This window comes from Protomyctophum parallelum (assembly GCF_964188405.1).
Source record: "Protomyctophum parallelum genome assembly, chromosome: 9".
Classification (NCBI taxonomy): domain Eukaryota; kingdom Metazoa; phylum Chordata; class Actinopteri; order Myctophiformes; family Myctophidae; genus Protomyctophum; species Protomyctophum parallelum.
The window spans coordinates 47184511-47202540 of NC_139706.1; the positions used below are offsets into that span (position 1 = coordinate 47184511).

The following is an 18030-nucleotide window of genomic DNA, read 5'->3' on the forward strand; positions in this document are numbered from 1 at the left end:
CATTTTGGGGCGGGAACCCCCTTTTGGTGTTAGCATTATGTTACGCTTTAGCTATTGAAAAATAGCAGATCTACAAGCTCATAGCGCGCCACCGAGTGGCGCGCTACGAGCTTGTAGGTCCGCTATTTTTGAAAAATCGAAGGACGACTGACATTTTTAGAATCTGATCTCAGGTCAGAATGGGTTAAAGCATTCAGCCTTCAACAGGGGGTCCTAGAAGAGGGTCCTCAGAGTTACTACACGGGAGCCTCCAAATCTTTTGTGTTCTTTATTTTTATTTTTATTGTTTTTCCTCTCACCACTTGAACCCTATATTATAGCATCTGTATTCCGAGGCAAACCTTCGCCGAAAATATAGCCTATAGATCTACAAGCTCACGTCAGATCGCCTATTTCCGCCAATCGGGTTCCATTTAGAGGCTTTCCCATCCCATCCGGCCATTGTACCGGCTACTGCCACTGCCTCATGAGTCCAACATATAAATAGAAACGTTACTGTTTACAAAAATAACATTTATTTTACACAGCACTGTGAAACAAGTTCCGTCAAACAAGTCTATGACGCTTCCATGAGTAGGTCGGGAGTGGCTTATTGTCACTAAAGCAATATTAACCCATTCTGACCTGAGATCAGATTCATACGAGGTTTCCACAGGGACACACGCTGGTCTGACGAACCCATTCTGACCTGAGATCAGATTCTAAAAATGTCAGTCGTTCTTCGATTTTTTTCAAAAATAGCAGACCTACAAGCTCGTATCGCGCCACTCGGTGGCGCGATATGAGCTTGTAGATCTGCTATTTTTCAATAGCTAAAGCACAACATGATGCCGACACCAAAATCAGTCAGAATGGGTTAAACTTGAGGGGGCCGTCTGCCATCTGCGTTCATACATATCGATGACACCCTGGGGTGCCTGCAAAGCTTTGGGGGTTGTTTGAACAGGTTGAGCAGCTGAAACCAGCACTTTGGAGAGACAGTTTACAGCCAACCTTTTCAAGCCCAAGAGCCCATTTTATTCCCAATTGTAAGCCAAGATCTACCACTAAAACGTGTTAGAAAAAACACTTGTTTTTTTTGCTATTTCTGACAGGCTCAATGCATGTGCACACATCCACACAAAGACTAAATTAGACTTAAATTAGAATAAATACTTGTAGTAAGTTATATTATCAATGTCAAATAATATTAAGACAAATGTATTAGAAATAAAAAAATATTAGGACAAAATACAAATAAATGTCTTTGTTGAGTTGACATAGGCATAACATGACCATATATATTTGCACAGATATGGTGACATACTCTCAGGGTCAGCCCACCTTTAATGAGACTGCTGTGACTGCACTTCATCTGCAAGCGTTTTGAAATCTGGTTCATATTTAGTGATTGCCAGTCTGAGGGTGTCATTAAGATGTGAGTCAGTCATACGAGTTCTAAACTTGGATTTTATTATTTTCATTTGTGAAGACTAAGAGGCCATTTCACATAAGTACGTGGAACCAAAGTAGGCATGCAGCTTGAGTGCACACGACGCAATCAGCGGATACTTCTCTCTGCTCACAAGAGACCAAAATTCCTTCTCTTTAGCTCTGACCTGCAGGTGACAGTCACTTACTAATCCAATAATCTCCATTTCAATATCTGAAGGGTTTGATACAAAAGCAGCTACTTGACTAGTCATGCGTTGTACTTCAACAAATCTACGATCAAATTCAGATGTCAGTTTGCACAGAATTGCACAGAATTGTTCGGGATGAAAGGCTGTTTTCTCTTTGAGGTTTTGAAGTAAAGAGACCTGCAAGCCCGTCGGGTACCGACGTGGCCCGGCCGACTTTGTCACTGCCCAACGGGCCGTGGGCCGGGCGGGCTCACGCGCCGTTATATTAATTTTCCCGATGTGAATTTCACCCAGACTGGACTTGCTTCAGCAGCATGCTGCTGTCTGCTCTATAGTGACGTGACAATAACCCCCCCCCCCACACACACACACACACACACAAGCACACTAAAATCTGGTCAAAACTATAAAGACTTTGAAACAACGTGTTTTACATTATATCTCTCTCGCTCCGCGCCTATAAACTCTCGTCCTCTCTCTCTCCTAATTATTGTGCAGCACAGCTGTACACACACACACACTCACACTCACACTCACACACACACACACACTCACACACACACACACACACACACACACACACACACACACACACACACACACACACACACACACACACACACACACACACACACACACACACACGAGTACTAAATAGCCTAGGCTACGGCTCTCCTCTGACAGTATTCTGAGGACCCCCTAGGGGTCCCTGTTGAAGACCCCCTGTGCTACAGTATTATGTGTGGGACCAAAAGTACCACAAAATATTGAAAATAGCAGATCTACAAGCCCGCCTCACCTGCTGTCCTCACTGAGTTTGACCACCATGTTGTTTAGAATGTGTTGTGTCTGGTCCCTGTAGTAGTCATCAAAGGTCTTCAACCAGCCTGTTTGATTGATTGATTTAAATATTTATTAACAGTTTGTAGAATTTACAGTACATTTTAAGCACAAACTCAATACAAAGACTGTTAACTGTGAGTGGACGACCCAATTAAGCATTACACTTGTTTACAACAGGGTCCACATTGTTCAATTCATCAAAACATTTAGAGACATACAAATAGACATTTCTATGTAGCTAAAGAACAGAACAGGAATTCATCATATAGGAAGCAAAAAAGGGAAAAGATACATACAGTGAGGGAAAAGGGGGGGGGGGATTCAGATTTTACAGAGGCCAGTTTTGAATTGCAGCCGTCCGTAGGTGCCCTTTGAGAGCGGTTTTGAAGGAGTCAAGGGATTCACATGTCTTAATGACTGTTGGTAGGGCGTTCCACATTTTGGTGGCATAGGAGCGAAAATAATTTAGTCCCTTGTTTGTGCCGAATCTGGGTTGTACATGGTTTGTTGCACTCCCTCTGGTGTTGTGGGTGTGGACTTCGTTTACATTAAGGAAGTATCTAGACAGGTACATGGGTATCTTGGTGGTGTATCGAATCTTGTGGACCAGACCCATTGCAAGATGTCACACACACACACACACACACACACACACACACACACACACACACACACACACACACACACACACACACACACACACACACACACACACACACACACACACACACCCTTCAATATGTGGTCTGTTATATCAAGAAATAACACCGCTGAATTCAGCGATTGACCAATCAGTATCAAGCAAAAAGAGTGAGTAAAATAATAGTTAATAATTCATGAGCTCATTTGCATTGTTATGCGTATATTATAATACCAATGAGCTCATTTGCATACCAGGGTCGTTGTGAGAGTGAGGGACCACATAGACCTCCAGGGGGCGCTGCTCGTCCCACTCGTCGTCACGGTAACTGATGTCAAAGCCCTGCTTCCACACGCCGCCGTCTGGGTTGTCGAAACTCAGCAGGTCATAGACGTCCATCACCTGGAAGGACACACAGAGACACCTCAAGTCATACAACAGGTCCCATCACCTGGAAGGACACACAGACACCACAAGTCATACAGGTCCCATCACCTGGAAGGACACACAGAGACACCACAAGTCATACAGGTCCCATCGCCTGGAAGGACACACAGAGACACCACAAGTCATACAACAGGTCCCATCGCCTGGAAGGACACACAGAGACACCACAAGTCATACAGGTCCCATCACCTGGAAGGACACACAGACACCACAAGTCATACAGGTCCCATCGCCTGGAAGGACACACAGAGACACCACAAGTCATACAGGTCCCATCGCCTGGAAGGACACACAGACACCACAAGTCATACAGGTCCCATCGCCTGGAAGGACACACAGACACCACAAGTCATACAACAGGTCCCATCGCCTGGAAGGACACACAGACACGACAAGTCATACACTGTTGTAACTTAACCCATTCTGACCTGAGATCAGATTTAAAAGATGTCTTCTATACATCCTGACAGTTTTCTGAAAAAGCTATGTTTCTATGTCAGTCGTTCTTCGATTTTTCTAAAAATAGCAGATCTACAAGCTCATATCGCGCCACTCGGTGGCGCGCTATGAGCTTGTAGATCTGCTATTTTTCAATAGCTAAAGCATAACGTAATGCTAACACCAAAAGGGGTTCCCGCCGCAAAATGGGTTAATTTGGGTTACATAGTTAATATTTTGTGACATTTCGTTGCATAATGGTTGAAAGCTGTTTATTTTATATTATTACTATTTACAGTTTAAAGGACCACTTCACCACTTTTCAACCTATCTTCATATAATAGGTCCTCACTAATAATCATGAAAAAATGGCTAAACATTTTTCTACTCTGTCTGTGTCTCATAGGAGGGCTGTGGGCAGTTCAGAAACCGTCTTCCAGTGACATCATCGATGGGGAATACAAGCTAATAGAAACTGCAGGCTTTCTAGTCCTGAAAAGTTGCAATGCGAAAATGGAAGCCATCGTTCTCACGATAATGAAAATCTAAACATTTTTGTAAAAAAAATCTTGTTCAAAAAATAATCTGCCTAATGATGATGTCACTGGAAGACGGTTTCTAAACTGCCCACAGCCCTCCTATGAGACACGGACTGAGTAGAAAAGAATCGTGACATTTTATCGTGATTATTAGTGAGGACCTAGTATATGAAGATAGGTTGAAAAATGGTGAAGTGGTCCTTTAAAAGGTATATTCAGTGTTTTCACTTAATTCGAATATCACTTATTTTGTTGTTTTGTTGTGATAATCCTCCCTACTATAGAGTGTGTTGACCATATAAGGAGTTCCTCCCTGTCCCCAGTTAACCCCTGGGGGTAAAAAAATACGTAGGTTTCGTTTTTGGCTAGGTGGCCCAGCCTTCACCCAATCAGGATAGAGAGGGGCCTTCCGCCAATCATGATCAAGCGGGGGCGGGCCTTGGTGTGTGTGCTGTTGGCCTGTCGCGTGCCCCCCCCCCCCCCCCCCCCCCCCACTGTAGTGCGTGTATGTGCACATCTTGTTACCGGGGCGGACCGGGTTTTTTTTCCAAATCACTGAATGCTCCTTTAAAAAGGACTTGATTGAGGTAAAAAACAATTGATTTATTTATAGTATATATTGATTTCATTTAGAATTTGCTATTTGTATTTGTATTAATATCTAAGCGTTTAACAAAACTGCATTTCCCATGATGCTTTGTAACTATAGCGCCGGTGTTGTGATCCATGTGAAGACTAGTAGTCAGTAGCCGAGAGAAAACCCGTATGAGAAATAATACCATAAGGATTCATATTTTCGGCACTATTCCTGTACCACTCTTTTTCTTATATAAACCGAAACTTCATTCCCACATCACGACGTCCTGTTCAGCTTTTTTTCATCGTAATAATACTACATTATACACGTCCCATCACCTGGAAGGACACAAAGACACGACAAGTCATACAACACGTCCATCGCCTGGAAGGACACAAAGCAGTGTTGTTTTTGGCAGTCATATATAGTCTCTTCAATAGTCACCTGGAATGTTTTAGTGTTAGTCCAGTTTTTAGTAAGTAAGTAAGTAAGTAGCCTTGTAGAGCCATGGGGCCCACAGGGCAGGAGCCTATCTCCTGTTTCTGTAGCGTGAGGCAGCTTGGTGTACAAGTACACCCCCTGGACATGACGATGACGCTAGTATGTCGCAGGGACTTACCCCCCAATCCAACCCTTGATGCTGAGTGTGCCAAGCAGGGATTTACCCCCAATCCAACCCTTGATGCTGAGTGCCAAGCAGGGACTGACCCCCCAATCCAACCCTTGATGCTGAGTGCCAAGCAGGGACTGACCCCCCAATCCAACCCTTGATGCTGAGTGCCAAGCAGGGACTGACCCCCCAATCCAACCCTTGATGCTGAGTGCCAAGCAGGGAGGCACTCATGGGTTTTTAGGGTCTTTGGTATGACCCGGGCCGGGGATTGAACCCAGACCTCCCAGTCTCAGGGCGGACACTCTGACCACAAGGCCACCGAGCTGGTCCAGTTTAATCGACTAAATATCATAAGATTTTATTCGACTGAATCTACAGTTGATTTAGTCGACTAAAACTTGCATGCTGAAAATAGCCGATCTACAAGCTCACATCGCGTTGCGCTGTGAGCGACTAGTGGGTGTCTGACTAGTGGTTGTCTGACAACTGGCTTTTTGCAACCAATATGCAATTTCTGTCTTATTAGCATATGCATTCCATACAGTACATTCCATAGGGCTAGACCATTGTGACCATTCCTATTGAGTGAAAGAAAGATTATTTATTTATGAAGGAAATAGAATATTCAAGGAGTTTTTATTTTTTATATTAGCCAGGGATCCATTTAAGGCCTACTAAGTGGGCCGTGCGCACGCAGGTTGGCTATACAATCGCTGGCGTTATCGAGTCAGTGAAAAGAAAAAGGACTCCAAACATAATCTCCTGACGCACCGGAGGAGGTATATTGTAGTCATAGGAACGGATTATAAACGAGCATTGTTCCAGAAGTGAAGTATAGGCATCGTTTTGTCGTGTGCGTAACGCGACACCCGGGTGTGTTTGACACACAGAGACGACCTGCAGCCATGTGCCTTTTGAAAGGTGCACGGTGTTGTTACTTCATAGATTATCGCCTGTGACTTGGCACGAGAGGGAGAGAGGTGGTGGAGTTCACTGTTTTTAGCAGACGGAGAGGGGAGAGGTGGTGGAGTTCTCTGTTTTTAGCAGACGGAGAGGGGGAGAGAGGTGGTGGAGTTCGGTGGAGAACGGACCCACAGGGATGTTTCCATGGTCGACATGCGTTTTCTTTGAGGCTTTTCATTTTGAAAGGGGTTCCTGCCCAAAAGTCAGTTCTCCAGGGCTTTTATTTGAAGGGTTTTGTTTGTTAAAGCGCAAATAACATGCATTTTAAAACTGCTTTTAATATTTAATGTCCCTCAAAGTTATTTCTAATGTTTTGAGCCTCAATCACCACTCTGATATAACCAGTCCTTGTCATTTCTTTTGGACTTTGAAAGCAGTTTTAGCTGCAGTACAACAATGTCCTGAGGTGGTGGGGGTGCTGATATGCAGATTATTTAATACTTTAGTTATTATAATACTGATGCTAGATAAAAGCAGGCTTGTTTCCATTCCATGCCAGCTTGGAAAATCAACAATGGCGGACATTGTAAACAAAGTGGAAATGCGAATTTGAAACGGAAAACTGAAGAGGAGGAGGAATTATACAAAGTAGGGTGACATTGATGACATCACGATGAGGACAAAATCAGTTGAGCTGTTCCTGAGAGCAATTTCCATTAAAGCACCCACATGATATGAAAGACTGATTGTTCAAAATTGGTTATTTGTGGGGATAGAAAACACATATGGGAGCCCCAAAAACACAAACTAAATTGAATAAGTTGAGTTTTATAGGTCCTTTAAGGAAAGGAAAGGACGGATGGACAAACAAGCCCCGGAACAAACTGCTATGCAACATGCCACTTTATTAGCACCTGGCTGGAAGGGGAACGAACAACAAGGTTAATCCTTTTATTTTGTCATCTAGTATTTTCACTGCTTATGTTTCCTGGAGGTAAAAGAAATGCTCTTATAGAGCGTCGCAGTCCTGCCGCCCAGGAAATGATTCCCCGTTCATTTTCCTCATAGACATTTCAAAAAGTATTTATTTAAAAGACCTTTTTAAGCCTCGTACAAAGCCAACTCGAGTTGTGAGAAATCATGACAACAAACAAATAATTAGAAAGAAGAAGAAAGCGGCAGGGTTACAACACTTCTTTTCTTGTTTTTCTTCTTTGTAATTATTTGTTTGGTCCAAGAATATTGTGTTTGTTGTCGTGATTTGTCACGACTCGAGTTGGCTTTGTACGACGCTTAAAAAGGTCTTTAATTAAATACTATACGCTCTATAGTTGAGGGGGATTTATTTGTCATGATATAACGGGGGTTTTGAGCTATGTTACAGTAATACAGTAATTACAGTAATGAGTAAACGGTGATATAGCTACTTTGATTATGGGTTCATGTGAACATTTATGCTGTTTTGGTCTATATGCATACATGCTGTGTGTGTATACGTTTATGGGTTTATTGATTGACTTATGTTATGTATATATTTGTATCTTTTTCAGTTTCTACGGTGAATTTTGGAAGAAAGTGTCGGCCAAAATCATCAGTCGGCTTTACCCTTATTGTCCAGCCAAGGGTCAGACCACCCAGCCTCACCTGTCCTCCTTATTGTCCAGCCAAGGGTCAGACCACCCAGCCTCACCTGTCCTCCTTATTGTCCAGCCAAGGGTCAGACCACCGGGCCTCACCTGTACTCCTTATTGTCCAGCCAGGGGTCAGACCACCCAGCCTCACCTGTCCTCCTTATTGTCCAGCCAGGGGTCAGACCACCGGGCCTCACCTGTCCTCCTTATTGTCCAGCCAAGGGTCAGACCACCGGGCCTCACCTGTCCTCCTTATTGTCCAGCCAAGGGTCAGACCACCGAGCCTCACCTGTACTCCTTATTGTCCAGCCTCACCTGTCCTCCTTATTGTCCAGCCAGGGGGCAGACCACCGGGCCTCACCTGTACTCCTTATTGTCCAGCCTCACCTGTACTCCTTATTGTCCAGCCAGGGGGCAGACCACCGGGCCTCACCTGTCCTCCTTATTGTCCAGCCAGGGGGCAGACCACCGGGCCTCACCTGTACTCCTTATTGTCCAGCCAAGGGTCAGACCACCCAGCCTCACCTGTACTCCTTATTGTCCAGCCAAGGGTCAGACCACCCAGCCTCACCTGTACTCCTTATTGTCCAGCCAAGGGTCAGACCACCCAGCCTCACCTGTACTCCTTATTGTCCAGCCAAGGGTCAGACCACCGGGCCTCACCTGTACTCCTTATTGTCCAGCCAAGGGTCAGACCACCGAGCCTCACCTGTACTCCTTATTGTCCAGCCTCACCTGTCCTCCTTATTGTCCAGCCAAGGGTCAGACCACCGGGCCTCACCTGTACTCCTTATTGTCCAGCCTCACCTGTCCTCCTTATTGTCCAGCCAGGGGTCCGACCACCGGGCCTCACCTGTACTCCTTATTGTCCAGCCAAGGGTCCGACCACCGAGCCTCACCTGTACTCTGTTACCCTTATTGTCCAGCCAAGGGTCCTCCGCTACAACGAAGTCCAAACCACGAGCCTCACCTGTACTCCTTATTGTCCAGCCAAGGGTCCTCTACAACGAAGGTCAGACCACCGAGCCTCACCTGTACTCCTTATTGTCCAGCCAAGGGTCAGACCACCGAGCCTCACCTGTACTCCTTATTGTCCAGCCTCACCTGTCCTCCTTATTGTCCAGCCAAGGGTCAGACCACCGGGCCTCACCTGTACTCCTTATTGTCCAGCCTCACCTGTCCTCCTTATTGTCCAGCCAAGGGTCAGACCACCGAGCCTCACCTGTACTCCTTATTGTCCAGCCTCACCTGTCCTCCTTATTGTCCAGCCAGGGGGCAGACCACCGGGCCTCACCTGTACTCCTTATTGTCCAGCCTCACCTGTACTCCTTATTGTCCAGCCAGGGGGCAGACCACCGGGCCTCACCTGTCCTCCTTATTGTCCAGCCAGGGGGCAGACCACCGGGCCTCACCTGTACTCCTTATTGTCCAGCCAAGGGTCAGACCACCCAGCCTCACCTGTACTCCTTATTGTCCAGCCAAGGGTCAGACCACCCAGCCTCACCTGTACTCCTTATTGTCCAGCCAAGGGTCAGACCACCCAGCCTCACCTGTACTCCTTATTGTCCAGCCAAGGGTCAGACCACCGGGCCTCACCTGTACTCCTTATTGTCCAGCCAAGGGTCAGACCACCGAGCCTCACCTGTACTCCTTATTGTCCAGCCTCACCTGTCCTCCTTATTGTCCAGCCAAGGGTCAGACCACCGGGCCTCACCTGTACTCCTTATTGTCCAGCCTCACCTGTCCTCCTTATTGTCCAGCCAGGGGTCCGACCACCGGGCCTCACCTGTACTCCTTATTGTCCAGCCAAGGGTCCGACCACCGAGCCTCACCTGTACTCTGTTACCCTTATTGTCCAGCCAAGGGTCCTCCGCTACAACGAAGTCCAAACCACGAGCCTCACCTGTACTCCTTATTGTCCAGCCAAGGGTCCTCTACAACGAAGGTCAGACCACCGAGCCTCACCTGTACTCCTTATTGTCCAGCCAAGGGTCAGACCACCGAGCCTCACCTGTACTCCTTATTGTCCAGCCTCACCTGTCCTCCTTATTGTCCAGCCAAGGGTCAGACCACCGGGCCTCACCTGTACTCCTTATTGTCCAGCCTCACCTGTCCTCCTTATTGTCCAGCCAGGGGTCCGACCACCGGGCCTCACCTGTACTCCTTATTGTCCAGCCAAGGGTCCGACCACCGAGCCTCACCTGTACTCTGTTACCCTTATTGTCCAGCCAAGGGTCCTCCGCTACAACGAAGTCCAAACCACGAGCCTCACCTGTACTCCTTATTGTCCAGCCAAGGGTCCGCTACAACAAAGTCCAAAACACCGAGCCTCACCTGTACTCCGTCGGACGGCTTCTGCGCGTCTCTCGCCGCAAATTTGCAGTCCTCGGCGTCGACGGGCAGGACCGTGGGAGCGGGGGGCAGTGCGAGGGGGGGGTGACTCTTGTTTTGGAAGACAACAAGGCCCCCTCCTCCTCCTCCTCCTCCTCCTCCTCCTCCTCCTCCTCCCCCCCCTCCTCCGTGAGCTCTCTTCAGGCTGACCACAGAGTCTCGGATGTTGGAGATGATGTGGTTGTTCTCCGCCAGGAGGCGCTCCAAGCGGTCGATCTTGTCCTGCAGCAGAGACAGCTGGCCCTGCACGGCGGACAGACAGACAGACAGACAGACAGACAGACAGACAGACAGACAGACAGACAGACAGACAGACAGACAGACAGACAGACAGACAGACAGACAGACAGACAGACAGACAGACAGACAGACAGACAGACAGACAGACAGACAGACAGACAGACAGACAGACAGACAGACAGACAGACAGACAGACAGACAGACAGACAGACAGACAGACAGACAGACAGACAGACAGACAGACAGACAGACAGACAGACAGACAGACAGACAGACAGACAGACAGACAGACAGACAGACAGACAGACAGACAGACAGACAGACAGACAGACCGACCCAAGGTTAATTTAATTAATTTCACGTTTATAATAATATATTCACATATTTCTCATTTTACAATTTACAATTTAGGCATTTAGCAGACGCTCTTAATGCAGAGCGATTTACATTAAGCAAGAACAAAAAAGCATGGGAATACATCACATAAAAAGCATTTATCATGAAACATGCGTAAGCTAAGAAAGTAACAGTGGAATATCTATATTATGAGACTATACATAATATACTATACTATGCTATACATATATATGTACTATGACGTGCTATGACTACATACAATGCAATTATAGTGCTGTCTACATAACATGCTATAAGTCTGTATCAGATGCTATCCAAGTCTACAGAAATGCTATCTAAGGGGGTAGGGTAAGTGCTATGGGCCATGATGGAGTCTGAAAAGGTGGGTTTTCAGACTACGGCGGAAGATTGGGAGTGATGCTGCTGTTCTGACTGCAGCATTCAGGACCCATTCAGGACGGGAACCCCTTTAGGCGTTTTAAGCATTAACTAGGGGGGGGCACTGCCTTGAAGCTGGTGGGGGCGAACAGTTCTCGCCTCCGCCCCTTAGGCTCCGCCCATGTCACGCAGGTACGGGAAGTAAAAACAGGAGATCGTGTTCCTTGCTATTTCCGCCTTTGGAATGGCGATGGATTCTCATCTTATAGATGGGCTCTTTTCAAATGGCTGGTATGTACAGTACATAAGGGCTGAAGTGGGTATTTTGTCATTGTAATCCAAATCTACAGAGTCACAAATAATGGTAGTGGAGTAAAGGTTTTTGTTGTAGAGTTGGAAATACTCAAATAAAGTACTTAAAAATGTTACTTAAGTACAGTATTCGGCACATATACGTTCCACCACTGTTGACTTTATACAATAAAGCTAAACATTTCACACCATCAGCAGCCAACATAGGACGCAAATAAAAACACTATTGCTCTGTCACAATCATTATATTTGAGATAATTGCAATTAATGTTTGCATAATTGTTTGAATCATTTCCATTACATCGGTGTAAAAACAGCTGCATGACAATAACAAGACATGTACTGTAATATTTCTCAATTATGTACATGTCGTCGTCAATTTGGGGTACATAAATAAAATGCAACAATGTTGAAAAATGCACAGAGATCGTGTGTGTGTGTGTGTGACGTGTGTGTGTGTGTGTGTGTGTGTGTGTGCGTGTGCGCGCGCGCACGTGCGTGGCTGCGTGCGTGGCTGCGTGCGTGCGTGCGCGCGGTCAATGCATTGGCTGATTATTAACCAGCATGTGATCACTTAGAGCCTAATGACGCATTTAGCTTGTGCTCCAATATGCCTAAAGCATGAATGACTGTACCATCAACACATTGAACCGAGTCATTGTCGTATTCATAGATTAGGTATTTAGCCTCTGGTATGAAGGTCAAACCTCTGGTATGAAGGTCAAACCTCTGGTATGAAGGTCAAACAGCATTTTAACCCCATTTAGACCCGAGGACGATTCTACAAATGCCTTCTAAAACCTGACAGTTCAGTTTTCTGAGAAACCTCATGCTTCAAAATGTCAGTCGTTCTCAAACATTTTCATGTCAAGGACCCCCAAAGATATTATGTAATTGGCTGCCGACCCCCATCTGAAAATATGTTGTTCCAGGGACCTATAGCTCCCAGAAGCAAAGATCAGAGTTAAAACGTTTGCTCTGAAAGAATATATTCAAAGTTTTTTATGAGCTTGTAGATCTGCTATTTTTCAATTAGTATAACAAATAAAACACCAAAAGGGGTTCCCGTTCAGAATGGATTAAACCCAATCACTGACTGGAGCCGTTACGATTTTGTAATTAATACAATTTATAGTTTTGTCCAAGTAGACTAGAGTATGGAATTGTTAAAGGGGCCACCTCACCCCTTTTGAAACCAGATCTAATTTTAATGATGTTTGGGAGACAGGAAAAGCTTTCCTGGGGGGTAAAGTTTAGATATTTTGGTATTTCATGCCTGTGATGTCATGGACACTGGTTGTCACCATTGTTAATAAATAAATAATAATAAATAATAAATAACGCCGTTATAGAATAAAATACTTTTTTGGGTAACGGAGTAACCTTGACGAGTTAGTTTGCAATTACAGTAATCCGTTACCTATAGTTACCAAAAACAGTAACAGCGTTGCAACAAAAGTAAAAAATAAATCAATTTGCGCCGTTTCCTGAATGAATGAGCCCTGTCAATGGAGACATCTGGAAATAAAAACGTCTGGGTTTCCGAGGCTAATGGAGACATGCAAGGCTGCTGCAAGCATAATGATTGTAATGTACCGGATTAGCTAATATGGTATCCGTTTCGCATTCGGGTTCTTGGAAACACGCCCCAGCCACTGCGTTAGTTTTACTGAGGTTAGGTTTAGGTATAGTTTACTGAGGTTAGGTTTAGGTATAGTTTACTGAGGTTAAGGTTAGGGTTAGGTTTAGGTGTAGGCTGTCAATCACAGCGACTGGCCAGTCACAGCGCACCATTTACTCAAATACGAAACGGGAACCATATCAGCACCGGATTAGGTACATTAGGTGACCACTTCTGGTGTGACACCACGGCTCTTGTTTACACATTCCGTTGTCAACACGTGTGTTTCGGAATGACACGATATTGAGAGAGGACGGTATAGTTTATAATCCTTTCCCCCAGATGACCTGGCGGGGTCCCCAGATGACCTGGCGGGGTCCCCAGATGACCTGGCGGGGTCTCCAGACGACGTGCTTAATGTCGGACATCGTTTTCTCACTCAACACTAAACAAACCAACATAACACTAAAGTCGAACATCCATTACCTTTTTTTTTTTTTACCATTACAAATGTACAATGTAATTCCTCAACTTACACAGTTCCAAGTGCTTGTCAGGGTGGGTTCAAATATGAATAAATAGGGCGCTCAGAGTTGCAGACCGTGTAAAAACCAGCCGTACATGACTGACTTAACTTGTATGCAATGGTGGACAGACAGACAGAGAGACAGAGAGAGAGAGAGAGAGAGAGAGAGAGAGAGAGAGAGAGAGAGAGAGAGAGAGAGAGAGAGAGAGAGAGAGACAACTGTTCAGTGTTTTAACCAATGAAAGGGACACTTGTTAACTTTATAGTCTATCATCACTGCTGCAGAATCTCAATTCACACTATAGACACACAGAGAGAGAGAGAGAGAGAGAGAGAGAGAGAGAGAGAGAGAGAGAGAGAGAGAGAGAGAGAGAGAGAGAGAGAGAGAGAGAGAGAGGGAGAGGGAGAGGGAGAGGGAGAGAGAGAGAGAAGAAGAAGACAAGCACACGGCACACGCACAATTTATATATTGATTGATTTTGAGAGACAGAGAGAGAGAGAGAGACAGAGAGAGAGAGAGAGAGAGACAGAGAGAGACCACGGGCAGAATCACACTTTGGCCCCGGGTCGGGTGCACAGACACTGGGCCGCATGGGGAGATGGTCTCGGGGCCGATATACCGATAGCGTACAGCAATGTAAAAGCCCACTAAAAGAAGGAAGTGGACTTATAATCATATATCATTTATATACAGTAACCAACTATAAATGTGTGTACGTGTTGTATGTGTGTTGTACGACGTATATATACGTCTGAAATCCACGTATAACTCGAGAACCGTTCGCCCCGCACCGACTTCAAATTCGACACACGCGTGTCCAGTCGGTCGGACCTGCACGGTTGTCCAGAACCGCCACAAAAGGCCTCTGCCCGGGCTCTGGACAGGGCCCCTGTCCCGTGTCCATATATGGAAGCTGCCATGTTCTGACATCATTCTGACGTCTGCATATAGACTCCATATTTGGGCATAAAAGGGACACAGAGATAATATCTGTCTGGGTGGGGCATGCATTTCCAACTTGCCAGGTTGGCCAACTTGCCAAGTAGTTATACTATACCTATACTACCTTCCGGTAGTTATAGTGTGATAGCACTAAAAGCCGTGAAAAGACAAGCGAAGCTTGGCTGGAAATAAGCGGACTTGGCAACCCACTCAGCAGTGAGACTATAGGTGTCGGTCTCAGGGTCGCAAGTTTCCTATTCTATGACAAAACACATACAAAAAGAGCACGTTTAAAGCTAAGACACAAATACCAAGGTTTAGTTCAGTGGCATCGCTGTTAGCATGTATGAAGGATGTTAGCATGTTAGCTGTTAGCATGTATGAAGGATGTTAGCATGTTAGCTGTTAGCATGTATGAAGGATGTTAGCATGTTAGCTGTTAGCATGTATGAAGGATGCGTGTGTGACGTCAGAGAGACGTTGCACACACACACACACACACACACACACACACACACACACACACACACACACACACACACACACACACACACACACACACACACACACACACACACACACACACACACACACACACACACACACACACACACACACACACACACACACACACAGAGGGGGGGGGTTCACTTGGGGAAAGTTAACACTCAGGGCTGCACAGTGTGTAGTCTATGTTGACACAAACACACAGATAGTTTAAACAGAACTGGAGTGATGACGCATTCAAAGAGAGATTGGACAAACAGAATGTCACGTGGTGGGAATCCGGGAACACCGCAGGGGTCCTGGAGGAGAGACCAGGGGGTCCCCGGCTAAACGGTGGACAGGTTAGTCTTCATTTAATCACAGACAGACAGACCTAGGGGTCCTGGAGGAGAGACCAGGGGGTCCCCGGCTAAACGGTGGACAGGTTAGTCTTCATTTAATCACAGACAGACAGACCTAGGGGTCCTGGAGGAGAGACCAGGGGGTCCCCGGCTAAACGGTGGACAGGTTAGTCTTCATTTAATCACAGACAGACAGACAAGCAACAACATGTAGCCTGTAGACCTTATAGGGGTCCTTGAGGGAGTTCCAGGGGGTCAGTTACAGACCCTCATGGGTCTGTAACTCAGAGTGTACTGTACAAATGGAAGGTTATACCAGTCGACTAAAGAGCCAGGCCCGATAGGCAAGCAGCAACGCAGCACCGTATAGTGTGCAAATGGAACCAAAATGGGCCCTTACAGGTCTGTAACTGAGTGTACGAATTGAACCAAATGGACCCTTAAAGGTCTGTAACTCTGAGTGTACGAATGGAACAAAAATGGGCCCTTACAGGTCTGTAACTCTGAGAGTGTACGAATGGAACCAAATGGACCCTTACAGGTCTGTAACTCTGAGAGTGTACAAATGGACCCTTACAGGTCTGTAACTCTGAGAGTGTACAAATGGAACCAAATGGACCCTTACAGGTCTGTAACTCTGAGAGTGTACAAATGGAACCATTAATTATTAATGAAATGCATATAGGCCTACACATTGCAAATAATGTAAAATATAGTCATTGGCATAAAAAAAAGGTTGCACTTTGCACTCCCCGAGTGTATAATGAACAGGGCTCATCGCTCATCTGTTGGCTTGAGGTGTACATTTTTCTCAGCAAATGTACATTTTTGCCACGGACAATATTAATAGACAATAATAATACCAGAAACACACAAATAGATAGATAGCCCTGAAGGACCATAACAGGTATGTAACTCGCCTTACGGGTCCATCTGGTTCCATTTGAGCACTCTCAGGGTCTTTGCAAATAAAACATGTTAGAACCACTAGTGGACTCCTAATTGTCCCATAGTGTCATATAGTAAATCGTAAAAAATAAGTACAACCTGGACACTTTACATTCAGTAAGTGGGTGTTAATTATTATCAAAATGACAACATTATTTATAATAGTGTGGTTGAATTGAACAAGGTGGACCCTTTTGTAAACAAGTGCAATGCTTTATTCATGAGTCGTCCACTCACAGTTAACAGTCTTTGAGTTGTGCTTGAATTGTACTGTAATTCTGCAAACTGTTAAATACATATTTCAATCAATCACACACACACACACACACACACACACACACACACACACACACACACACACACACACACACACACACACACACACACACACACACACACACACACACACACACACACACACGTGTGTCCTTGTATGGTATGGTGAGCCCCCCCCCTGATAATGTAATATAAAGTTTATAGATAATAGAAGCCACTCACGGTGTGGAAGAGCCTGGACTCGCCGGCAGAGGTCTTGCTGTTGTCCAGCTGCAGATGGTCCAGCATCAGATACAGCGAGAAGACCACCACGCAGAAGATAGCGCTGGCGAACACACTGAACTGTCTGCTCAACTTCATCCTCAATAAAGAATGATAATTAATATAATAGGCCTACTAAAACAACCCTATAGTCTCTTCAGCGCGTTATACAACTGCATATACTCATCTATATGCAGTCGGTGGCAGCCAGCGTGAGTCCGTGAAAGGAAGGAATGCACGCGAAAAATGACCGTTACAAAAATATGCAGTTAAAAACATTCAGAGTAAAGAAAAAACAGATGTAACTGCTTTTAAACGCGTGTAACTGCAGCCTAACAGCCAGCATGGGAGATTTATTTTTTGCATAAATCACGTCTAAAACCTAGTTTTTTCTAAAGACATTCAGCATGTTTATTATAATTTAAGTTAAAAATATCCGCTTTAAAAAAAAGTGCACTGTATAGTGTGTCTACTGTACTGTTACTGTAAGTACAGTCAGCACTTCACTGGTTGCAGTGGTGGATCCGTGTGTGGGAAATGTAACTAACACAATAACAAGCAGTAAAAAGTTCCCGCAAAACAACCTCCTAAAGCGCTATATATATATATAATATATATATATATACTGTCCCCAGATGTGTGTCTGTCAGACAATCCGTATGATGTGTAGATCTAA

The 18030-nt window shown here is 45.3% G+C and overlaps 1 protein-coding gene across 1 annotated transcript in view; it reads right to left on the reverse strand.

Annotated features, from left to right (window-relative positions):
* Nucleotides 1-17453, reverse strand: part of man2a1 (mannosidase, alpha, class 2A, member 1) — a gene marked incomplete at its 5' end in the record, with an annotated part of 57306 nt that extends 39853 nt beyond the window's left edge. Inside the window, 4 exons of the mRNA XM_083773296.1 lie at nt 2422-2509; nt 3360-3507; nt 10588-10887; nt 17316-17453. Coding sequence (XP_083629422.1) covers nt 2422-2509; nt 3360-3507; nt 10588-10887; nt 17316-17453 — 674 coding nt within the window. The remainder of the gene's footprint in view (nt 1-2421; nt 2510-3359; nt 3508-10587; nt 10888-17315) is intronic.
* Nucleotides 17454-18030: the final 577 nt, after the last annotated feature.